Source organism: Balaenoptera acutorostrata, chromosome 14, assembly GCF_949987535.1.
Source record: "Balaenoptera acutorostrata chromosome 14, mBalAcu1.1, whole genome shotgun sequence".
In the NCBI taxonomy this organism is placed as follows: Eukaryota; Metazoa; Chordata; class Mammalia; order Artiodactyla; family Balaenopteridae; genus Balaenoptera; species Balaenoptera acutorostrata.
The window spans coordinates 21,923,599-21,949,930 of NC_080077.1; the positions used below are offsets into that span (position 1 = coordinate 21,923,599).

Below are 26,332 nucleotides of genomic sequence, written 5' to 3' on the forward strand. Positions count from 1 at the left end.
TACTAAAGCAGGCCCGATCCTGAAGGACTCTTCTACCAGGGAACTTAGGCTTGAGGACTCCCGACTGGGCTGCCAAAACTTTCTTAAAACCGTGCTGTAGTCAGAGACTCTTCTTACCTAACCTTCCTTCCTTTGCCCATTCTGTTCACAACTATCAGACCCGTACAGTGGTCTAAAGGCTTTCCTTGCTTACTTCTGCTCCCTCCTCCTTATTCTGCATGGGTGTCCCCCTAATCAGTCTCCTGCACATCTAATCCCATCTTAGCTGTTCTTCCCAGAGCACCTAAACTGACACAAGGGTCCAAGTCAAACTAAGATGTATTCTGAGATCCCAGAAGTTAGCTTTTTTCATTTTTTGAAAATTTGAGTAATAACTGGAAATGAATTGTTCTTAAACTAGTTGTTACCAGTGGGGAGAGGGAAGGGGGCAGGGGCAATACAGGGGTAGGAAAAAAAAAAAGGATTATTATGGGATTATATGAAATCATGTATGTGAAACTTTTGAAAATTCTAAAGCACTAAAGAATTTAAAGAATCTTTCATTCAATTAAAAAAAAAAGAAAAGAAAAAAAAGAAATGGACTGCTCTTATTCTTTAAAAATTCATTAAAATGTCCTTGGTAGTACCACTACATTGAATGCTAAATATTGATTTAAAGAATTGTGTAATTTTAAAAAAGTTATCAGTTACTGAGTATTTATTATGTACCAAGCACTTTATATGAATTATTGCATTCTCATAAAACATTTATGAAGTGGGTTTTATGATGATCATTTTATAGAGGAAAGAACTAGATTTAGATTTGCCCAAAGACACACAGATATTACAAGGCAAAACTAGGAATGAAACCAGATCTGCCTCACGCTTGAGCCTGTGCTCTTACTTCCTGTACCTTATCTGAGTTGCCATTTTATACAGCATTTATGATTAATTTTTGCTTTATAGATTGAAGTATTATTATTTCCAACATTAAAAATCATGGGACTTCCCTGGCAGTCCAGTGGTTAAGACTCTGCGCTCCCAATGCAGGGGGCACGTGTTCAATCCCAGGTAGGGGAACTAAGATCCCGCATGCTGCATGGCACAGACCAAAAAAAAAAAACAAACTCATACTCCAGCTGAAATGGAATGTGTCTCTTAACCTTCTTAATCCCAGCCTCTTTATCAAATGAGACTGAACTAAAAACAAAGTTCTTCCAACCTTGAAAAAATATTCTACTTTTAAAATTGAACAAAGAGAACCTACCTTTATAAATTTTTTCTAAATTAATTGTTCTTGAAAGAAATGGTATTCTAGCATTAAGCTTCAAACAATAACAAAGAAAAACAAGTTTGACATCGATTTGAGAACTAATTCTTCAAGGAGTTATGCCAATTATAACATAACACCTTGTTTTCTTCAAATATGGGCAGCTGATTTTGTTATAGCATCCTCCCAGTAGGTTTCTAGCTCTGGAGATTAAATTATTACCACCGATTAACACTGAGTGTATACTACTGTGTTAGACTTATAGGTCTCTAGATGCCTTGTAAGTGTAAGAAATTCTTTACTATGACATATATGGCCCAATGGCATCAGGCCCACTGCTGCAGCCCTGTCTCCTATCACCCTTCTTCCATTGCTCATGCTACTCTAGCTACACAGCCTTTTTCGCTATTTCTCAAATACGCCAAGCTCGTTCCCACCACAGGCATCTTGTATGGCTCCCTCCATTGTACCATTTAATTTCTCCTCAAATGTCACCTCCTTAAAGTGGCCTGACTCTCCTGGCTGCCCCACCTGAAAGAGCACCCACCCCTCACACAGCTCATTCTCCTGTAAGCAGTCATCACTGCCTAAAGTCATCTATCTGTTGTTTATCGTCTTTTTCTCTCACTAGTAAATAAACTCCGAAAGTCAGGTTTTTTTTTTTTTTTAATTGTTCACCTTCTGTTTCCCCAGTGCTGAGTACTCTGAGTATTTGCTGAATGAATAAATAAAATGAATGAACAAGCATCTATGTTGCATATTAATTTACATTGATTTTCCAAATCCACATTAAATGATGTATTTCAGTTAAATCGTGTAAATACTTGCTAGATTTATCATTTTTGCCTTTTCCTCTAACTTTGGCCCTGGAGGTATGCAAATTAATATAAATCATCAAGCAACTTTATACATGTATAAATATTTCTCTTTGTCTTACCTGTCATATTGCAAGTCCTCTGGTTACTTTCAAAATGATATTGTCGTCGTGCTTGGGCAATGTATTCTGCAGCCTCCCTTTCTTGTATTTCTCTGATTTTCTTCTGTCCATATTTCCCCAGGATATATACTCCTAAAATTATTTTTTAAAACAAGTTAGTATATTAATGCAGTTAATTAGAGTATTAAAAATTCTAAACAGTATTTTTAACCCACTTTATCCAAATATGAGGCTTATATTAATGAAAAGCTAAAAATTACAACTTTTAAGAACCTAAATTAAAGAACTGTATAAGAATTGCAACCTGAAGAGAAGGAAAAGGAGACTGGCATTTTAAAAGCCAATGATAGATGGGTACATAAAGACTAGGTCTAAAGAAACAGAAAGGAATTAAATCTACAAAGTCAGGCAATGCCTTTAACAGTGAACTGGAGATATTCTAAATGTCCAGCAAAAGGGAACTGTTTAAATACATTATGGTCTAGCCATACAATGGACTCTTACGTAGCTATTAAAAACTACATTGCTAAATAGTTAATGACTTAAGGAAACATCCATGTTATAGTGTTAGAGGATAAAATAAGATCCTGGAAGTTTTGCTTTTTAATGTAAGTAAACATATATGACAACAGATGGATTTTAATTTCTTACATATATTAAACAATGATCATTGCTGAATAGTGGGATAGCAGGTGATTTTTTTCCTTCTGCTTGCTTCTCTATAGTTTACACATTTTCTTCAATCAAAATATAATACTTCTTAAAAATATAAGAAAAAATTTAAAAGGAAGAATAAAAGAAAGGTAGGTTGTCAAGCAGACATCTAAAACTAGAAACAAGTGAAAAAGGGAAGGTGAAGAGGGTACAAAAATTCCTAAATTATGACACTACGATATAAAAATATAGGTGGGGTCTTGCAGCCTGTAATTTACTTTAACACATTTCAGTACAGACAGTATAATATAAAATGTGCACATTTTGGTTATACCTTATAGGCAGTCAGTTTTCCTTACTGGGAATGTTAACACTCCAGCGTGGTTAGTTAGCATTTGATCAAAAGCCACATTTCAAGGTTTAAGCACTTCAACTAACCTAGCAAAATGAATATCAGAAATGGCTTTTCACAGATTAAATAAATGGTGTTTAAGATGCTGGGTTAGCTGAAACATTTTAGTAATATTCATTTGAACAAGAATATACGAGCAAGTCCTTCACCCTTAGGAATGGCTTAGTCTCGGATCCTCCGCTGCTAGTTCGAAGGATTCTTAGTCAAGAGGGTTAACCAAATGGCCAGCAGAATCCTACATCTAGAATACTGTTGCATTTGCTTTGGGTAAATCGTTTATGCATGGTTCTGTTGTAGCACCAAGAAAGGACAATGGTATTTCAATGAGCTTATAGAACAAGTTATGATACTGTTTTATCTATGCTTGATAATAGATGTTTTAATGTGAGCCAGAATTTGTTTCATGATAACCTGGCAACAAGGCTGTAGGAGAGTAACTAATCCTCACCTACCTCCGACTGTCTGTAGCCTCCAATACAACAAAAAAGAACATAAGAATTGTACATGACCTAAATAATTGGATTTGGTCTGTTTGTCACAGGTAGGAAGGAGGAAGCCCACTAAGAACTGCAAAGCAAACACGTATCCTGAATTATTTTCACTAATGTAAGCAATACAGATGAACTGATAACATGTTATATGTTTTAAAAAGACAGTGAAAGAGTATGTGCTACAAATAATTAGAAATAAAGTTTGACTGCTGTTACATCTATATGCAAAAAGAGTATTATAATCTCCTTAAAGAATAAATAAAAATTCATATAAATGTCTTCAGAGCTACCTTTCTTGTAATTCACCCCCAATAAACTGAAGACAGTGCCATACTACTAACAGAATGAAGCAACTGACTTACGTTTCACAAAGTAACCCTTTGACAGGCAACTCTTATATAATAACTACTTCTCAATGAATTGCTTCTATTTTATTTGCACAACAGACGGCTAAAAGTTAGGTGTAAAATGATTATTATTTCTCAAATAATAACAATAGCATAAAATGAAATGCTGCAATGACACCCCTTGTATAGTTAAGAATTTTCTGGAATAATAGTAAATTTGATTGGTCTATGTGTTTTCCTGGGGAGAAGGTCCACTGCTTTCATTAGATTTTCAACAGTGTCTGACAAAAACACTTTAGGAACTACAGTTGACCTCTGAACAACTCCAGGGTTAGGGGTGCAGAACACTCCCTCCGGAAGTGGAAAATCTGCTTGTAACTTTACAGTGGGCTCAATTCATAGTTCTGTGCTCTTGGATTCAACCGAGGATCTGTTGTGCTGCAGTATTTACTGAAAAAGTCTGCATATAAGTGGGCTTGCACAGTTCAAACCTGAGTTGTTCAAGGGTCAAATGTACTGTGTAAGTGGCCCTGTGCAGTTCAAACCTGTTTTGTTCAAGGGTCAACTAACTGTACTGTGTTTATTTGGTAAATGTAGTATATTCTTACTAAAGCGAAAAGATAAAATTATTATGGGTTGAAGCGTATCCTACCCCAAATTAACATGTTGAAGCTCTAGTACTTCAGAAAGTGACATTATTTGGAGATAGGGTGTTTGCAGAGATAATCAAGTTAAAAGGAGGTCACTAAGGTGGGCCTAATCCAGTACGACTGGTATTCTTATAAGAACAGGAAGTTTGGACATAGACATGTGTAGAGGAAAGATGATGTAAAGACACAGGGAGGAGAAAGCTATCTACAAGCCAAGGAGAAGGGCCTGGAACAGATCCTCTCTTATAGCCCTGAGATGGAACAAATCCTGCCAACACATTGATCTTGGATTTCTGGCCTCCAGAATTGAGAGACAATACATTTCTGTTGCTTAAGCGACTCAGTTTGTGGTGCTTCGTTATGGCAGCCCTAGCAAACTGATACAAGGCATTAGGCTAAAATCCCACAATCCATTATTTTCCTCGAGTTAGCACTGAAGTAAATTCCTATACAAGGACTAATTTACCCAGGCTCTCATTCGCAAAATTCATAAATTCTGATTTTGTCCGATTTGTTTCCCTACGGAAGTAAGAACGAAGGCAGAGAATTCATTACCTAAAATGTGGAGCTCAGGATACACCTGACTTGCTCTCTGAATTTTGGCCCAGAAGAGAGCAGATACTGATGGCTGTGGCACCAACTAGGCAGGTAACTTTAAGCAAGTCCTTCCTGTCTCTGGGTCTAAATTTCTTCATAAAATGAAAGGCTAGGATTATATGAGCTTTAAAGTTTCTTCTTTAGCTATGACTTTATTTATGAATAATGAAAACATTCACTAAATACCTCAAAAAATAAACGTAAAATGTTTTGACGTTTCCTTTCAGAACATTGCTGGTAAAGCAAAATATCTTCTAGCCTTCCCATATTACGAATTTGGTTTTCTAAAACCATCACTTAGTGTCTTAATGGATGAAAATCCTTCAGTATAACTATTTTACTAGGTTAATAATGTCAATAAGAGTTTGGAAATAATCTATTAACTTCACTCCCACACAAAAGACCACCAAACCCTTCTATTCTGATTCTATTTCAGAAATATTTTCTAAATTTTGCCACTTTAGTCCACTTCTCTACCACTGTCTTCATTCAGACCCAGATTATTAATGCTCTTGAACTGGTTTAACAGCTTCCTAACTCTCCTTTGTTTCTGGTCTCACACCTTTCCAATCCATCTTTTACATGCAAAGTGATTATCTAAAACTTAAATCTGACTGTACTATTGCCATATTTAGAATTCTTCAACACCCTGCCATCATCTCTTAATGTACAGCCCCTGTTCCACTTACATCAGAATTACTGATGGGGTACTTGTTAAAAATGTAGCCTTTAAGGAAGTTCCTTGAAAACATCCCCAAATGTTTTGTCTTATATGATGCTGTACCCCCAATATATAATATTGGTACACAATTGGAGCTCAATAAATATTTGTTGAATGAATTAAAGAATTAATGAACTGCACTCTGGACCTAAAGAATCAGAATCTTGGAGAAAGAATTCTATATTTTCATTAAGTCCCTTCAGTGATTTTTATCCATACTAAAGTCTGAGAAGCTCCAAATTCTGTAGAATGGCATAATAAGGAAGGCCCTTCACAAATCTGCACTCTAGCTACTTCTCCAAATTTATCTTTTGCCACTGCCCATTTGTTCCCTGCGCTTAGCCATAGTGAAATACACTTTGATTCACCAAAAGCAAGGTCTCTGAATCTGCTGAGCAACCCGTTTACCTGCTGTGCCCCCTCTACTTTGCTAGCTGTAACTCCAGCGGATTCTTCTTTTTTTAAAAATTAATTAATTAATTTTGGGCTGCGCTGCGTCTTCGTTGCTGCGCGTGGGCTTTCTCTAGTTGCAGCGAGCGGGGGCTACTCTTCGTTGCGGTGCGTGGGCTTCTCATTGCGGTGGCTTCTCTTGTTGCGGAGCACGGGCTCTTAGGCGCGTGGCCTTCAGTAGTTGTGGCACATGGGCTCAGTAGTTGTGGCTTGTGGGCTTAGTTGCTCCGTGGCATGTGTGATCTTCCCAGACTACGGATCGAACCTGTGTCCCCTGCATTGGCAGGCGGATTCTTAACCACTGCACCACCAGGGAAGTCCCTCCAGTGGATTAAGGGAGGCTTGCTGAACACCTCCGTGATTCTCTCTCTCTATGCTCCCACAGAACCCTGCTCTATTATGGTACTCTAATACTATCACTGTACTACTTTTGTTTATTTCCATTTCTGCTTTCTGGACTGCACTATGAGTTCCTCAAAGCAAGAACTGTACCTTCTTCCTGTGTATCACCAGAGCCCAATATAGAGAGAGTAGGCCCGCTAATTCAAATGTTTGTTGAATGAATGAAAAACCAAAGAGACCAAACATTAAAGTTTTTTTCCCCACCACTAAATGGCCAAGCTTCCTGAGCATGCAAGTTGATTTCTTACCTAGTTTGCAAATCTGTCAAAATGTGCTACTTCTTCCATGAAGCCCTTTCCTAATTATTTCCAACTGCACAGGCTACCTGCCAGTTTGATATATACAGCATTTTTCAGCTCTTATTGTTTTGTATTTTAATTATTTGTACGTTTGTTGCTGTGGTTTGAATGTTTGTGTCTCCCCTAAATTCATACGTTGAAATTCTAATGCCCTATGGGATGGTATTAGGACGTGGGAGTCTTTGGGAGGCGCTTAGGGCATGACGGTGGGGCTCTCAAGAATGAGATCAGTGTTCTTATCAAAGGGTCTTCACAGAGATCCCCAGTCCCTTCTGCCATGTGAGACTACAAGAAGTCTGCAACCCCGAAGCGGACCTTCACCTAACCATGCTTGTACCCTGATCTTAGATTTCCAGACTCCAGAACTGGGAGAAATAAATTTCTGTTGTTTATAAGCCACCCAGTCGGTGGTATTTGTTATAGCAGCCTGAACAAACTAAGTCATTTGTTTTCATTCCTTTTAGACCATAAAGTCCATGAAGACAGAGTGGTATAGTGCGGAAAGAGAATGTGCTTCGGGATCTAACGCAACTGGGTTTGAGTTCTAGCTTCCCTGTTACTAACTCTGGGACCCTCAACAAGTTTTTAAATCCTTAGCACTCTGGTTCCCACATTTTTGAATGGGGATAACAATAACTATCCTGTCATCATCCCCACTGAATAGAAGAGCTTAACACAGGGCCCACTGGGCACCCACAAAATGGTAGCTATTACTACTAAAAATCTCTGTAAATCGTGTATTTCCAATCATATTACCTTCAACACTACAGGCACTGGATAAATATTTCTTAAAATTGATTAACTGATACGTACCACGTTACAGGACCTTTCCCTTGAAGCAGAAAGACTATGAGGCTCAAACAAATGCCAATCACGGTCATCTACTCTTTTTTCTTTTCAGACTGACATCCCTTCTTGTTATAAAACACTAGGATTATTTTCTTTTTCTGTTCCTCTGAACCTCTTCCCCTCTTTCTCATTCCTCTTAATCTCTAACTATAAAGCTCTCAATAGATTTTTGAAAAAAATCTATAGCTATCTCTTTTTTTTTGAATTTTTGAAGTTTATTTTTTTATACAGCAGGTTCTTATTAGTTATCCATTTTATACATATTAGTGTATATATGTCAATCCCAATCTCCCAATTCATCACACCTATAACTATCTCTTAAGTGTACTCTTTTGCTTCCCCTATGATTATTTCTAATCTACCATTAGGTTGTTCCATAAATCTGACGGGGTATGCTATTTTTTCTGAGATTGCTAAAGAGACACTATTTTCTTTCCTTCAGTAGAGGCAAAAATATCTTATTTACACTTCTTATATCACACATAAATCATTAGCTTCTACAAATAAAGTGGACTCAGTAGTCTTTGCGTAATTTAAATATACATTAGATATCAGTGCATGAAGATATCAGAAAATACATTTTATCTATAAAGAATTTTTCAAAGAATGCCATTAAAATTTACATATAATCATTATCGATCTGTGGTAGACCTCAGAGACGAGAAAAACACTCTCCTTGCCTCATTAACAAGAAGCCTGTTTCAAATTTTCAAGAATCAACAGAGCTGAATTATTGATGCTAAGAGTATTGCTAATTTCAAATTGTTTTGGGGCAATAGAATATAATCAATAGTAAGAGAAAAACAACCAAATTCTTTGGGAAACTTCTGCTCTTGTTTTTAACTATTTCTGTAACCAAAGCATGTAGTCCGTGATAATACTTCTCAAAAAACTCCAATGCTAAAAATTCCCTCTTAACAGTCCTACATTTCCTTCTCCTGTATCACACAAGACCTTTTATTTTCTCCTTTACATCCCTGCATGAGTGTCTTATGAGGAAAAAGGCTCTCAAGATTGCTATCTAATCTGTTTCTAAATCTCCTCTCAGCCTGTGCAACTCAGTTATGTGAGCTAGGTGGGAATTCATCCCAATCTTGAAGATCCTGAGAAGACTGCACAACATCCCGAAAGCACTTTCTTACTGCATAATTTACTACATAGTTTGTATTCTAAAACAGCAGAAACAGAGCTAAAATATTGATTTGTGTTTCTTTGTCTAGCATATACCTTCCAGTCCTTCAGTACAATTGTGCTGTTTTCAAAAATTCAAATTAACTTTAAACAAGAACTCGAAGTGCAGGCTTTAGTTAACTTCCCTCGAATATTATGAAACTTCTGCGAACGGTGAATGCCAAAGTACTGGGAGTACCAAACAGAAACGAAGAACCTCACAGTAAAACAATAGAAGAGAAGTAAAAAAAATATGTCTGTAAGAGAACGGTGCCTTGAAACAGAAACAAATAAAAAAAATTGTGGTGGGTTAGTAAAAGGCGAGAAAAAGAGTAAGCGGCAGTGTCAGGGTAAAGGGCACAAATTTCACAACTGCAGAGATGTAAAGAATCCTGGAGGTTTGTCACACGGTTCCCCGTACCACGGTTGAACGAATCCTGGGCCATGATCCCTCCACCTCTATTTTAGAAGACAGACATCTCTCTCCCACCCCCTCCTCCCTATGCCCCTTTCCAAGAACACTGTCACCCACCTCCGAGGACCGTACCCAGGAAGATGCATTTCTTTTTGTGACGTTTCAGAAAATTCCACGTAGATCTCAGCATCTTCAGGCCCTGGGGGTGCGGGCTGCCTACAGGGAAGGAGGAATGGTTCACCAGGAAAACGTTTCTTCGTCACCTGGCACGGACGACCCGACTGAACCGCCGTCGTCCCACTCGGTGCTCTCCAAAAATCACGAACGCGACTTTCCGCAGAGACTGTCACCGGAGCGGGAAGGGGGCGTGGACTGTAGCTGAGCAGCAGCGCTTTCTGTTGCTGCCGGCGCGCCGCCGCCGCCGCTCACTAGCCTGGGGCGCCGAGGTCCGTCTAGAATTCGCTCCCGAGTGCCTCACAGTTCGATTCCCCCGGAAACGACAGCCCGCTCCGCCGCGTTCCGTTGCCAGCGCTCCTCCTCCGCCGCGGCCTCTGGCGCTGAGCGAGGCTGCCCCGGTGCAGTATGGAGGCGAACGTAGGGTCCACGCAGACTACCGGCGGCGCGTGCTCTGTGTTGGCGGAGGAGACCGAAAAGTGGATGGAACAGGCGATGCAAATGGTGAGGGGTCGGGACGTGGATGTATAGGGTGGGAATTTTCTCCGGCTTATCCTGACCCAAGCATTTGAGTAAACGTCCCCGGGGGTGCTTTCTGGGCTCAGTAATCTCGATGGCGCTCGCCTTCTCTGGGTAAACAGCTGGCTTTACTGTCCTGAAATGTTCTTTAGCCCATTCTCACAGTGGTTCTGAGGAAAGGAAGAGAGGAAATACAGAAATTATTTCTTTTTCACTTGTTTGAAGTATGCGCCAAACATCCCTATTTGGGGGCTGCTGGCACGGGCGTGCTGCGTCCCCTTGTTTCCTGTGGACATTCGCAAATCCTCGAAGTCACATTATTTTGTATTTATGACCTCTTGAATCTATCTAGTAGAAGGAAGGAAGCTGAGGATGTTTCCGGTAGAGAGCAGGATAAAAACAAGTCCCTGAACAGCCAGATTCTCATCCATCCATCCATCCTTTCACTTCCCTCGCTCCCTTCAGGACTCCTGATTAAGGAGGGACTCCTGATTAAGGAGGGCTCTAATAAGATTTGTGTATAATCCAAGCTTTACCCATACTTACGTGTCCCAGCGAACTCTTTAATAGGGATAAAAGTGTATTTGGCATATATGTATATGTATATAAATCATGCACACACACATATATGCATATGTTCTTTTAAACTTGTTTCTCATACTCTTTTGAAAGTGACTCACAGTAAAAACAAAATCTATTTTGTATTACATTCCAGTAAACACACACACAGATAAAATTGAAACAAAAGTTTTACAGAACAGTACTTAATCTTCCTATGTACAGTTTTCCTGGTATTTCTCTTTCATTGCATTTTGGAAAAAAAAAATGCTGGTCATCACACCTGATTTGATTTCATGACCCACTCTTTAAGCCCACTTCAAAATTTATTTCCCCCATTAAACTTACAGGATGCATAACTTTCTGTCTGATACTTTAATGTTCACATGTGCCTTTAAATAATTAATTTGTATTTTGTAATATGGAGTTGTTTGTCCTGAACTCCTTTTATGTTACGAAATTCTCCAAGTTGGAGACAAGGAGTTTTCATGTGATATCAAAAAAAATCTCACTCTCGGGGCTTCCCTGGTGGCGCAGTGGTTGAGAGTCTGCCTGCCAATGCAGGGGACACGGGTTCGATCCCTGGTTTGGGAGGATCCCACATGCCGCGGAGCAACTGGGCCCGTGAGCCACAATTATTGAGCCTGCGTGTCTGGAGCCTGTGCTCCGCAACAAGAGAGGCCGCGACAGTGAGAGGCCCGCGCACCGCGATGAAGAGTGGCCCCCGCTTGCCGCAACTAGAGGAAGCCCTTGCACAGAGGCGAAGACCCAACGCAGCTATAAAAATAAATAAATAAATAAAAGAAAGTCTTAAAAAAAAATTGCATTCATTAAAAAAAAAAAAAATCTCACTCTCCTTACCCCAAATCATTTCAATAATATCACATGCCTGGCAGCGTCTTTTTTTTTTTTTTTTTTTTTTCTGGCCGCGCTGCGCGGCATGTGGGATCTTAGTTCCCCCACCAGCGATCAAACCCGTGCCCACTGCAGTGGGAGCACAGAGTCTTAACCACTGCACGGCCAGGGAAGTCCCTGGGCAGCATCTTAATAAGTAGTGAGTATGATAATAAATGCACAGGAAGGCTAAAATATCTCAGATTAAGCTGCGTTTATATCTTTCTATGGGCGAGAGACCTGGAGGCCAGGGAATGCCGGAATACTGGGAATTCGTGGTCTCTTCCGTTTATTTTCATTTGCTTCAGGAGCTCTCCTCAGAGTATTTATGTGGAGCTTGTGTAGATGAAATTTTGAGAGTTGCTGTCATAGAGGACTCAATAGTGGTTCCATAAACAGCTAAGTTTAATCAGTCATTGAGCTTCTCCACTTCGTGTATCAGAAATATGTTTTCTTTCCATCCTTTCGTATCTTTGTACTATTCTCTAGACTTCTGGACTAAACATTTGAGTCTTTTTACTACCTTTTGGTATGACCTTGGTTAAGTCACTTTATCCCCTTAGGGTATTGCTTCCTACTCTATAAAATGGGGTGGTTGAACTCCAAGTAATTTCTAAGCCCTCTCTGGCCTTGACATTTTTGTCTTTTAATTAGATTATAAACACCTAGGTGTGTGATTACCTAGTTTATCTACACAGGGTCAAGGAGGTCCTTAGTTTGCACTTATTTTTTTGGTTTTGGCCAATAGTGTATGTTTCTTCCAGGACTTAAAAAAGGGAAAAAAGGGCTTGTCATAAACCTTGGGCTTTGTCCAACCATTCCCTCCCCACTAAAGAAACTTCAAATCTTAAATTATTTCAAACAATTGTTGAAGTAATTGAAAGTGTACTATGTACTTCTGAGAAGAATTTAAGATTAGACCAGAAGCACAGCTAGTACCAAATCTGGAGGCAGCAAGTTAATCTCTGATTAATGTGTTCTGAGGAACTTGAAAGTGAAATGACCAGTATACATGTAATAGGGAGGATACTAGCATCCCCACAGCACTTGTACAGAGTACACATATTTATATGACCAGTTCAAGTAACTCGAATGTTTGTCTCTGATGTTAGCATTTGTTGGGCAAAGGCCTGGAGGAATTGGAATGGAGATGGATTCTTTAAAGTATATGACCAAAGGCAGAAAACATAAAAGGAAAATGAATAGGTTTTAGTTATATAAGTATTGAAAACTTCTCCATATTAAAAAGATAAGATACAAAGTAACAAAGCAAATGACAGGGAAAATATTTGCAATGTAAATAAAAGGACAGGTTTGATAACCTTAATATATAAAGAACTTTTACAAACTAATAAGAAAAGACGTACACCCTAATTTTGAAAAAGTCGAAGGATATGAACATGCTGTTCTAAAAGAAATACAAATAACTAGCAAGTGAACAAATGTGCAGTTTCACTAGTAATAAATTCAAGTTAAAAAGAGTTACAATTTTTCACCTGTTAAATCGGCAAAGGTGAAAAAATTATAATGCTTGCTGTTGGTAAGGGTGTGTGTGTGAGGAGCTGGCTAGTTGGTTGCTGAAATTGGGGCATCCTTTCTAGAGGGCAACTTTGTTATGTACATATAAAAAAGCCTTAAAACTAGTTTATCCTTTGATCCAGTAAGGCCTTTATAGTATTTTTTTTCCCAAATGAAAATACTTTAATGTTTTCTTTTTCTGATTATATAAATAATTCATAGTCGTAAGAAATTCAAACTATAAAAAGATTTAACAAATTAAGTAATAATTACCTAAAAATCCTACCATAAGAGATAATGTTATAAAAATTTTAGGAGCATCCTTCCACATATCTCTCTGTCCATGTGTAAACAGACATATATACTTTTTTCTTATATTAAATCTCTGTGCTAGGTTTTTTCAAATTTATTTTTTGACATATATATGTTTAAATAAATGAAATTACGTATTCTCTTTATGATTGTGAATATCTGTTTCTAGGCGTAAATATTTCTTATTTTGGTTTGTTTTCCTCTCACCCCCATTCCATAATACTTTTATTGCTATGGAATAGATTACCAAAAGTGGGACAAAGGATGTATGTATTTTAAAACCATCTAGACATTTTAAGATTGCCTTCTAGAATTATGCTGCCCAATGTAGTAGCCACTAGCATATGTGGCTATTTAAGTTTAAATTGATTAAGATGAAATAAAATTAAATATTCAGTTCCTCAGTCACATTAGCTGCATTTCAAGTACTCAGTAGCCACACATGGCCAGTGACTACCATATTGGACAGCGCAGATCAAAGGCTGTTTCCATTACTACAGAAAATTCTGTTGGATAGCACTGGTCTGAAATGGTCACAATTCCATCCCCAGTGTATGAGAATGTTCTGTCCTACCCCTGTTCCCACTAGCCCTGAAATTATCACTCTTTAATATTTGGCAGTGTTATAGGTGAGAAGTATTATAATATCTGTGTTACTTTTTTTGTTGTTCTTTGATAAATTTATCAAACTTTCAATAAAGTTCTCTACACTTTATTGTTGTTTGTAAAATCACTATTTTTCATGACAGTTTTCTTTTGGAGAGCTAAGTGTATAATAAAGGTTATTGTTTTAATCATCAGAGCATATAATTCTAAGGGTGTAGGCTTAGAATCAAATAAAAGAATAACAGTGTTGCACTTTTACGTTCCAGACACAGTGCCGTGGATAGTGTTTCATATAGGCCATAATGTATAAGCCCCATAGTAGCCCTACCCTATCAGGTGTGTATTATTACTGTCCTCATCTTCAGATGGGGACATTGAGGTTTAGAGTTAAGTAAACTTCCCAAAGTTAGGGAGCTGGTAAGGAGAGAGCTGTGATTTGAGCCCAGCCACCTGTCTTCACCCCCGCCCTGCTTGTGCCGTGCTGTGTTTGGTTGCTCACTGCTCTCCAGTGCCCCCTGCTGGACCTCTCTGCCTATTCACTTTCAGCCCACTGACTACAGTGTATCGAGCATCCTAATTAGACACTCGGATTTTTTTTTCCTCTGTGAATTGCCTAGGAATAGCCTCTTTTGCCCAATTTTTTTTTTAAAATCCTAATGAAATAAAGGGGATTCTTTTCATTTTTTTTTTAAAATTTTTTTTATAGCTACTTTATTTATTTATTTTGGCTGTGTTGGGTCTTCGGTTCGTGCGAGGGCTTTCTCTAGCTGCGGCAAGCGGGGGCCACTCTTCATCGCGGTGCGGGGACCGCTCTTCATCGCGGTGCCCAGTTTTATTATTAGTTTTATTTTAAAAAATCACATTGTAGGAACCCTTTGTATTTTATAGCTATTTCTAGGAATAATTCATAAGGAAGTGATGGAGATATAAAGTTCTTCACTTGTTTATAATAGTGAGGGATTTGAAAAATAGCCACATGTTCTAGTTAAACAATAGGGGACCAGTTAAATGAATCATAAATATTCATGTAGAGGAGCACCATGTAAACTTAAAAAAATCATGTGCTGAAAAAATATTACTCAACATAGGGAAATGTTTGTAATATATTTCTAAATGAAAAAGGCAGACTGTTGAACTGTTTATATAGTATAAATCTATTTGACTTTTTAGAAAACTACGAATATGTATATGCAGGCATAGAAAAAACCTGAAAACTTTCTGTCACAGAATAATAACAGAGATCATATTTCGGAGTGTTGGGATTGAGTGGTTTTTATTTTTTGATGTGTGGATTTTTTTACCCCCAAGTTTTTTGCCTTGAACATACTTACTTTATACTTAGGAAAAAAGAAAGCGTGAGTGAGTGTGTGTGTGTGTGTGTATTATCAGAGAGTCAGAGAGAGAGGGAGAAAAGTTGCAAGTTTTCTAGAATAAATCAATTGCATATTATTGTTGTTGCATTTTCTGGGCGCCTAGTATTACTATAATATTGTGCTATGTCTGAGGAAAATTCAAAAAGAAATCAAGCACAGACACATGCGTTGTAACACATGTGGTGTGATTTAGTGTTTCCTACGTGTTAGGCCTTGTGATGCGTGCTAGGCCTGCAAAGGTGAGCAAAACAGGTTTGCTAATGCTTGGATCTAGTGCTTGCCTCTCAGGAGCATACTGTTTAATTGATGAAATTAAGCCACTCACAAATGAAAAAGTTAATGGTAACAAGTTCAGGGTCCAAAATAAGAGACAGATATAAAGTACTATCAGATAATAGGCGACAAAGTCCTGAGCAAGTCAGTCGAATTAAATTATAGGATGCTTTCTTAACTTTAAAAAGGGAAAATGGGATGTAGGTGGGTGGAAAAGGAGAGAAAGGTTGATCAAGCAGAGGAACCGTCAAGTCCAAAGAAATGGAGGACTTGGTCTTAGGTTAGGAGGTGATCCAGCTGTTTGTTCAGAATAGGGCTTCCTAACAGGAGCCCAGGTTTTAGGGGGATCTATAAACCCTGACGCTATGTATAAAAATGTCACGTGCATGTGCCTTTTTCACATTTGAGAGTCCATGACGTTCATCAGATTCTCAGAGGGGCTCTGGAAAGTTTAAGAACCAAGGACCTAGAAGGATAATGAAAAGTTAGGCTGGCTTAGTTGGCTGGTGGGGAGCATGGGTGGTAGTTGGGAGGCTCTCGGTGCCAGGTTGAGGAATTTAATGTCGTAGAGGGAAAAGAGAGCGTCCGAGAGTCATTAGCAGTAACAGCTGTAGCGTAGTTTGACCTTTTGAACGTTATTATTTTCTCCCTAAGAGTTGTCCTGGCTAAATTGTCTTTTCCCCTGATTTTTTTTTTTTCTTTTGTAGGAGGTGTACCTGGGGACTCACCAAGAGTCTGTGCACACTGCAGTCTGTCCCCATCTCTCCTCCTTTTACCACTGCATCACTAGAGAGTAGTTTCTGGGAGCGATGGCTTTAGAGAAACTCCAAAATCTCTTCCATCCTAGAGCTGTCATTGTCTGTAACCTGCGGGCTCTGACTAGAGTGAAGGAAATGACATTTAAAGGGCAATAGAAATGACATTAAAGACATTTGGAGTAGAGACCAGTAATTGGGCCAGGAAGAAGAGAGATTTCATTCTTCAGTTTTGAAAGCTGATAATTTATTAATTTATGAAAGACCAAGTTGCCATTTTAAATAGTAACTGAGCCTTGGCTCCTGTCAAAAAAGGTGAGAGAGTTAAAAACCTACCTACACACACTTCAGACCCATCTTGCCTGAGTTCTTGTGCATTCATGAAGAAGTGATCAGACTTGACAGAAGAGTTGGTGGGAGTATCGGAAAGTACAAGATGGGATGAGTTGAAAATTCTTTTCAGCTTAATTAAATCTATTTTGAATGTGACAGCAAAGCAAATATATATTTGATATATGCATATATACACATGTATTTTATATACATATAAACACACCCATATGTATATTTTTTTATTGAAAAGCATTTCACTCTAAACTCACTTCCATGGGGTTTTTGGGTTATTCTCACCACCTCCTCCCTAACTCGCCATTCCAGCTGCTCACCCCCTCACTGTGAGCTTGGCAGGCTAGGCCGTTCCTCATCAACAACATTATTTGCCTTTTTAAAATACTCCCTTCACTCATATTTTCTCTCTAATTTGGACAGCAAAGGAAGGCATTTCACAAAAAAACACGTTACTCTAAGGAAGTAGGAAGATAATATTCAGGGTTGGGATATAGAGTTAAAAGGAGATAATTTGCTGGAAGGGAAAAAGAGAAAATCCAAAGGAAAGAATGAAAGGCACAAGCCCCGTCACCTGGAGACCCTGGTGGAGGGGTTGCCAGGCCCTGCAGCGTGGCCCCGGCTGTCTTCCAGGTGAACAAGTCAAGACTTGGAAGGAACCCTACTGGGCAGCTTGGGTTCACCCTCTCCCCTGCCACTTACTCCCTTTCCTCTTCCTCTTGGATTCTCTTCTGCACGTTTGAAATGGCCACATAGCCTCACATAGAATTCTTCAGGAGATAGTTTTACAGAAAATCCTTGTCACATGGCTCCCCATTTGTTTACTCTTGCAGTTTTTTTTTTTAATCTTTAAACTTTCTGTGCCTCACTCTCTTGCTAAATGTCCCCTCTCCTTTTGTCCCTTGAACTAGACCTGCTAAGAACCCAAACACTGATAAAGTAGCTGATCAGCAGTGACTACAGTAGAAATTAGAGACAGAGCTGTGGCAGAGAGCCCAGGAACCTGACATCTGGTAGGTGCTCCACAAAGACTTGTCGAACAAGTGAGTGGATGGAGCCAGATTGCCTGGGCTCTAGTCCTAGCCTCTTACAGGGGCTAATTCCATAACCTTCCCATGGCTCAGTCTCCTCATCTGTAAAATGGGGAAGCTCACGGAACCGGTCTCATAGGGTTATAAACTAAATGAATTAATACAGTTCTTAAAATAGTCCTGGATCAAGGTAAGTTTTTCAGTGAGCTCTAAGCTCTTATTATTTGCAAGCTCAGAATCAGAACACTTGAGATGTAGACATAACAGTCTGTTGTAATAGAAACTAGAAATGTAACTTATAGATAAGTCACTCTTCAGGTCACTGGTTTCATTCCCTCCATTCCACCCAAATTGACCCTTCTTTCTTGGCCTAGTTTTTTCCTTGGATTTTCCATAACACCAGACACTCCTGGTTTTCCTCCTACCTCAGTAGGCACCTCTTCTTAATCGCCATTGTAAGAGCCTTCTCTGTTTATTCCACCTTTATTTTTTTTAATGTTTCAATTTGAAATAATTACAGATTCATAGGAATGAATACACAGAGTATCCAGAGAAGGCCCACATACCCTTCAGGCAGTTCCCTCCGATGGTAACATCTTCCGTAACTGTAGTGAAATATTAGAGCCAGGAAAGTGGCATTGACCCAGGCTGCAGGGCTTGTTCAGATTTCATCACCTTCATGTGCTAACCTTAAACTGTTTGTGTATGTGCGTGTGTCTGTGTGTCTGTGTAGTTCTATGCAATTTTGTCACCTGTTTAGTTTTGTGTAATCACCACCAGAACTGCTGCATCACCACAAGGCTTCCTCATGCTACCTCTTTATAGCCACCATCCCACCCAAACCCTAAACCCTGGCAGTCATTAATCTGTTCTCCATACCTGTAGTTTTGTCATTCAAGAATGTTTTATACATGAATATGTCACCTTTGGGGATTTTTTTTTTATTCATCCAACATAATTTCCTTGAGATCCATCCAAGTTTTGAGTCAATTAATAGTTGATTCCTTTTTATTGCTGTGTAGTTTTCCATGGATAGATGTAGCACACTTCATCTAACCAGTCACCCTTTGAAGGACATTTGGGTCATTTCCAGTTTTTGGCTGTTATGAATAAAACGCCTATGAACATTGATGTCTGTATACAAAATTGTGTATTGTATGAACATAAGGTTTCATTTCCCTGGGTAAATAAATGCCCAGGAGTGCAATTGTTGGGTCATATGTTAAGTGCATGTTTAGCTTTTTAAGGAACTACCGAACAGTCTCCCAGGGTGGCTGTACCATTTTACGTTCCTACTGGCAATATATGAGTGATCCTGTTTCTCTGCCTTGCTGGTACTTGGCGTTGATACTTTTTACTTTAGCCATTCTTGTAAGTGTGTAGTGATAATCTCATTGTGGTTTTAATTTGCATTCCCTAATGGCCGATATTGCGACCATCTTTTCATGTGCTTATTTGCCATCTGTACGCCCTCTTTGATAAAATGTCTTTAAGTATCTGTTGCCCATTTTCTAACAGTTTTTTTTAACTGTTGAATTTTGAGCATTCTTTACATAGTCCAGATCTAGACTTTTGTTGAATATGTGGTTTGTAAATATTTTCTTCCAGTTTTAGCTTATCTTTTCTTCCTCTTAACAGGGTGTATTAGTTTCCTATGGGTGCTGTAACAAATTACTGCACACTTGATAGCTTAAAACAACACAAGTTTATTCTCCTTTGGTTCTGGAGGCCCAGAGTCCACACTGAGTTTCACTGCGCCAAAACCAATTGTCGGTGGGGCTGTGCGCCCTCTGGAGGCTCTAGAGGAGAATATGTCTCCTTGCCTTTTCCAGCTTCTGGAGCGACATTCCTTGCTTGGTTCATGGCTCCTTCCGCCATCTTCAAAGTCAATAGCATAGCATCTTCAACTCTCTGTCTCTGCTTCCATCATCACAGTGCTTTATACATTATGCGTCAAATTTCTCTCTGCCTCTCTCATAAGGACACTTATGATTGCATTTAGGGCCACCTGAATAACCCAGGGTAACTTTCCTGTCTCAAGATCCTCAACAAATACTTGACGGATGAAAAAATGATTTGTCTCTCTTGTGTACCCCAGGTTATGTGTCATCCTAAGTTTATTTTATTTTATTTTCCTTGAATCAATTTTTTATTTTTGTGAAGACAAACAACACAAAGGAAAACTGATCAAAATATTTGAACAGGAACTTCACAAGAGGTATCCAAATGTCAATAAGCTTACGAAAAAATGGTAAACCTCTTAACTCACCAGGGAAATGAAAATTAAAACCACAAACACTACCTCCTATCCATCAGAATATCCAAAATAAATAATATTAACAATTCCAGTTGTCAGTGAGGATGTAGAGCAATGGGAACTCTCACACACTGTTCATGGGAATGTAAATTATTACAACCACTTTGGGAAGCTGGCAGTATCTATTGTACTAAAGGCAAACACACACATAGCCTCTAACCCAGTAAATATACTGTTAGGTATATACTCAACAGAAATTAATAGTACCTGAAGAGACAGGTATAAACATGTTCATACGGCATTATTAGTAATAATCAAGAAGTGGAAACAACCCAAACATCTATCAACAGATTGTATAAATAAACTGTGGTATATGCATACAAAGTAGTATTATAGGGCAATGAAAGTGAACGACAGTTACAGGAATGAACACGGATGCAACTCAAAAGCATATGTGAAACAAAAGCAGCTAGAAACAAAATATATACGCCGTGAGTCCATTTATATAAAGTTCAAAAACTGGCGTAGTTAAGTCAGAATGGTGATTTAAGCTTACTTTAAATTTCATTCTTTGTGCGATGATTGCCTTAACTGCACCAGTACTTAGTCTCCACCCTCCCCAGCTGTCAGTCCTCCTCCTGGCTTTCCTTTCTATAGTAGCCTGTGGTACATTTGTATATTTATTTGTATATAATCACCAAACCTTGGAACTCTTCAGTCTTTCAAACTTTGCATAAACTGGGTATGCTTTAACTGTTTTTACAGAACTGGGACAGCACTAGCCTGTGGGTAGTTCATGACACAATTCTGAAGAATGCGGTCTTATTGTTTCAGATACTGTCTGTTTACACCTCTCCATGCCCCAGCTCTATCCCACCACTCCAGATGGGAGAGAAGTACAATATGCTCCCACCATGTGCCTCTCCTTTCAGCGCTTTTGGCCAAATGATAAGTGTCAGTTGAGCACGCTTGAAGCAGCTAAGGAACCCATGCTGGCATTATGATAGGACGTTATTGCTACTATAAATAGTGTAGCTGGGAGCAAGAGGCTAGTGCAGGAGATAGAACACACTGTTTTCCGCTAAGTCTTCAACTTGGCACTTTATATGCCCTATGGTGTGTGAAAATACCTCTGCTTAAATGGGAGTCTTGTCTTGCAAAGGGTCTTCCGGCCTGCCAAAGTAGGAAATGCTGTGCCTTTCTAGAAACAGCTGTATTTGGGTTTTTTAACTGTAGTGAGGTGGCAATGATTGTATACTAGTCCAAGGGTTGCACCCATTTAAAGTTCTCTCTCACCTGTGGTATCAGGGCATCCCAGAGGTAACCTGCCTGTTTTTGCTCTCTGCCTGAAAAAGTATTCCTTAGCTGTCCTGGGCCCTGGAGCTGCTGGGGTTCCCTCAGCCACAGTGCTAGAAGAAAAATGGACAGCCTCTGATAGAGGAGAGACTTTGCAAATATAATAATTGGTTTGCCATTCCTGGGATGGTGATGGAACTATGCCTAAACTTATTTTTCTCATTTGTGTTTTTCAGTTGAGGTGTACTTCACATACAGTGAGATGCACAGGTCTTAAATATATTGTTCATTCAGTTTTGAGTGATGCAGACATCTGTGTAAGCCACATCCTTATCAAGATAAAGTTTTCACCACCACAGAAAATTTCCTTGTGCCCCTTTCCAATCTACACATCCCCTTTCATGAAGCAACCACCGTTGCAATTTCTTTCATCGTAGTTTAGTTTAGTCTGTTCTAGTACTTCACGTGATTTGTGTTTGACTTCTTTTACCTTAGCACGTCTGAGGTTCATCCATGTTGGTGTGTGTATCAGTAGTTTGTTTCTTTTTATTGCTGAATAGTATTCCGTTGTGTGAATATGCCACAGTTTGTTTATTCATTCTTTTGTTGATGGACACCTGTGCTATTTCCAGAGTTTGGCTATTATGAATCAAGCTGTTATGAACATTCTTTTAACAAGGTTTTTTGGTGGACATATATTCCCTTCTCTTAAATAAATACTTAGGAGTAGAATAGGCTATATGTTCACAGGCTATATGTATGTTTACTTCTTTTTTTTTTTTTTTTTTTTTTTTTTTTTTTTTAAATTTTTTTTTATAGCTACTTTATTTATTTATTTTATTTATTTTTGGCTGTGTTGGGTCTTCGGTTCGTGCGAGGGCTTTCTCTGGTTACGGCAAGTGGGGGCCACTCTTCATCGCGGTGCGGGGACCGCTCTTCATCGCGGTGCGCGGGCCTTTCACTATCGCGGCCCCTCCCGTTGCGGGGCACAGGCTCCAGACGCGCAGGCTCAGTAGCTGTGGCTCACGGGCCCAGCCGCTCCGCGGCATGTGGGATCTTCCCAGACCAGGGCTCGAACCCGTGTCCCCTGCATTAGCAGGCAGATTCTCAACCACTGCGCCACCAGGGAAGCCCATGTATGTTTACTTCTTAAAGAAACTTCCAAAATGTTTTCCAAAGTGGTTATGCTATTTCTTTGTATAGAATGCTCCTAAACTTTTATTGTCTCACTTAGAGCAGAAATTGTGGGCACAGGGAGATATCCAGTCTGGTCACCTTTATGCTGTTGGAACTCTAGAGGATATTTTCTGTAATTTTTAGAGAAACAAAAAAATAAGTAGAATTTCAACAAGGAAAGAATTTTAACAAAAGATTTATAAATGTTACTTATTCTTCTACCTCTTTGCAGATATATACACTAGCTCAGAAAAGGTGCATAGACCCTGGCAATTAAAAAAAAAAGAGTCAGTAGCAGTCTTTTGATTACTTCTGCTTCCAATGAGAAGAAAAAAGTCAGGGGGCTCAGGACCCACGAAGGGGATTTGTTCCTGAGTCTCCTTAATATGGATACGACAGAGAACAAAGGCACTAAATACTGAAGTATGTTTGAGAAAAGGGAAAGCTGACCTGCATTTCTTTGTTCTGGTGTTTGTACATGTGTGTACTGCTCAGGCTGCATCTTTTCTCTCCTGCCATCTTTTCATGTTTTGAACATTACCTCTTAGATTTTCCATTTTGTCTTTCAGGCCAAAGAAGCCCTAGAAAATATTGAGGTTCCTGTTGGCTGCCTTTTGGTCTACAACAATGAAGTTGTAGGGAAGGGAAGAAATGAAGTTAATCAAACCAAAAATGTATGTGAGTTGAATAGTATAATTGCAGACATATGGAAGTGATGGTAGGTGTGGAATGAATTTATTGTAGTTGACTAGAAGATGGGTCTGTGTAGAGTCCCGTGAGTATCAATGGAAGGATGGTTTCCCTAAACATCTCTTTTTTTGAATGCCCATTTTTTTCTGATTATAAAAGTGATACATGTTGATTTTTTTAATGAAAATTCTACTTTATAAAACACATCAGTTTAATTCATATCGTATCCATTAGTACCTTTAAATAATGTATTCCTCCTGGAAAATTAAAAAGTCACCCTCAGTTGATAGCTATGGAGGTATAAAAAGATTGTATAAAGGAAGCTATTCCTAAATCAGATAATTCAGTGAAATACAGTCTCCACCACCTGCTGTCTCTAACTACAGGTACCCTTCAAAAGCTTGTGTGACTTTAATTTATTGTGGTTTGAGAAGTTCATGAATTAAGGCAACACTTCCTGAACATGGTATCACAACAGTGTGCCACAGTGAGTATAAATGAAGTATCAAGTTTTAGGGTTATAAAAAGTGCTAGGTGGACCCAAGGATAGCTTATAACTTTAATACCCCTCACACAGACCTTGATCTTACTTGGGAGCCAGAGAACAAGCTGGTGTTGGAACTGGTGCTGTGAGGACTTTAAAGTTCATCCATCACATCTGTCAAAAAGAAAACTCAGATTTAGTGAAACACAAGCAAAATAGGAACCCAGATTCACGAAGCAATTGTTATGTGGATATCAAAATGCTTATGAGATAAGTAATAAACCATAATACAGCAATTAGTGAATATACAGATACTTATGCAGGAGTGGAATTTTGTGTTTTAAATAATTGTCATATCTCCCTATGTGTATTTTGTAGTTCAGTACAATATCTTTAATGTGAGATCATTGAATGTCCTGGCAACATCCATCTAAACCCCCAGTGACCTGGGTTTCTTCCACACCTTGAAATTAACCTGGATTTATTTTTAGTTTTCTATGCTCTATAGAAGATTACCCTATAATCACAGTATAGAAAGACTTTTGACCCCAAATGAGGAGACCCGAATCCTACTTTTGGCTCTGATACCATCACCCTCTGTCACCACCACCATCACCTCTCCCAGCTGTGTGTCTTTAGTAACCTCCTAATGTAGCTTAGCTTCTGGTTCTTCAGCAGTAAAAGAGTTGATTGAGATGATTTAGGTCAACGATTATTTCTTGAGAACTATGGGGACATTTGATTCAGTAGTTCTGAATCTGATTTTTAAAAAGCACCCAAGTTGGGGAAACTTTTCTTTTTTAAGCTCCCCAGTTGGTTCTGGTATGCAGTCATGTGTGGGAACCTCTTTGCTAAAGCACCTTCCAGCTCTGAGTTTATATTAATTCTGGGCCAGCAATGCTCCCATCTGCCTCTGGCTTCCATGGCACCTTGGCCACTGTGCCAGCACTTTCCACACCCTGCCCTATGTCACAGGTAAATGAACACCTTTCTGTTTGTCCCATCAAATTTTATGCTTGTTGAGGACAGAGACTTTTTTTCCCACAAAGAGTTTAGCACAGTGGCTTATACATAGTTGACACTCCATGTAAGTTTATTGATAAACATGATTATCATGAATATTATAAATAATTATCACATAGCAGAGTGCATATATCACGTTATGCGTCATTGTGCTTCATATAATTCAGATTGCTTTATGAGTTGTAGATACCAGTATATCCAGTATTACACTGGGGAAACCAAGGCTTGGAGAAGCTATGTAACTTGCCCAGGGCTGTGTAATCAGTAACGTCACAGTCAGGATTCAGATTGAAGTGTGGTTGATTCCAGACTATGTGATTTCTCCTGTACTCAACTACTCCCATGAGGTATCTGAGACTGATACCAAATCTCTGCTTCTCTCTAGAGTCTGCCAGTATATAAAATCTCATCCCAAAGAAAATACAAGGGATGACATTCCAGTGATGACATTCTAAATATAGATTTGCTTAGAGTGAGGTCAGTGACAGCCTTGAAAACATATTCGTAACTGGAACATATGCTTAGGAAAATTTCAAGTGTCCCCTGAAATATTCAGGAACCATAGACACATCTTTTTTTTTTTTTTTTTGAGACTTATCTCTCTATGGCATTTTAATTGAAAGAGTGTCCCCTAAAGTACTTATGTACTTAACTAAAAATAGAGCATAATTCGTGTGGCATCTCAGATTAGGTGTCTTTTGTTGGTGAGGTTATGGTACTTGAACTAGGAAATACACTGTCAACTGCTAAGGGTGTCCTGAAACCTTTATTCGCTAAAACGCTGGCAGAAATGATAGGCCTATTTTTCATATTTACTTTTGAATATTTGTAAAATACAGTTACATGTAGCCAACAAGGCAAATGCAAGCACCTCTTCTTTCAGGCTACTCGACATGCAGAAATGGTGGCCATCGACCAGGCCCTAGATTGGTGTCGTCGACATGGCAAGAATCCTTCGGAGGTGTTTGAACACACGGTGCTGTACGTCACTGTGGAGCCGTGTATCATGTGCGCAGCCGCTCTCCGCCTGATGAGTATCCTTTGACTTCATGGGTTAATGTCTCGTACTCTTCCTGTGAACTCGAAAATGGCCAAACATTATAGTAGAAACATAACCCATTTCTACTACATGAAAACAGAGACTTATGAAACAAATTATAGGAGGTGCACATTATAAAATACAGTATCCCTTGGCCAAAAAATTTTTAGGAAAGATTTTTGAATAATAAAATTACCTCATTTTTAATATCAATAAACATATAACTATTAAGTAAGCTAGAGCAAGAAACACATGACAAACTGTCGTGTAAAGATAAACCATAAATTAGATTATAAAACAGCGTGCATAGGAAAAGATCTGAAGACTATGCATCTGTTTTGCCTTTAGTGAAGAGATTATAGGTGA

General features: G+C 38.9%; 2 protein-coding genes across 7 annotated transcripts in view; one reads left to right on the forward strand and one right to left on the reverse strand.

The window, feature by feature from the left end:
- Positions 1–10,102, reverse strand: part of PEX3 (peroxisomal biogenesis factor 3) — a 35,489-nt gene extending 25,387 nt beyond the window's left edge. The window contains exons 1-2 of one of the 2 annotated variants that reach the window (XM_007171321.2): positions 9,776–10,102; positions 2,187–2,318 (exon numbers count right to left, since the gene is read on the reverse strand). In XM_007171321.2, coding sequence (XP_007171383.1) covers positions 2,187–2,318; positions 9,776–9,833 — 190 coding nt within the window. In that variant the 5' untranslated portion in view covers positions 9,834–10,102. Of the gene's footprint in view, positions 1–2,186; positions 2,319–9,760 lie in introns of both variants that reach the window. The other variant, XM_007171320.2, reaches the window with a different exon arrangement.
- A 74-nt stretch (positions 10,103–10,176) lies between these two features.
- Positions 10,177–26,332, forward strand: part of ADAT2 (adenosine deaminase tRNA specific 2) — a 113,908-nt gene continuing 97,752 nt past the window's right edge. For all 5 annotated transcript variants that reach the window (XR_009005198.1, XR_009005199.1, XR_009005200.1 and 2 more), the window contains exons 1-3: positions 10,177–10,321; positions 23,300–23,404; positions 25,811–25,961. Coding sequence is in view for 1 of the 5 variants with exons in the window: in XM_007171319.3 (XP_007171381.2) it covers positions 10,226–10,321; positions 23,300–23,404; positions 25,811–25,961 (352 nt within the window). In the remaining 4 variants the exon portion in view is untranslated. The remainder of the gene's footprint in view (positions 10,322–23,299; positions 23,405–25,810; positions 25,962–26,332) is intronic.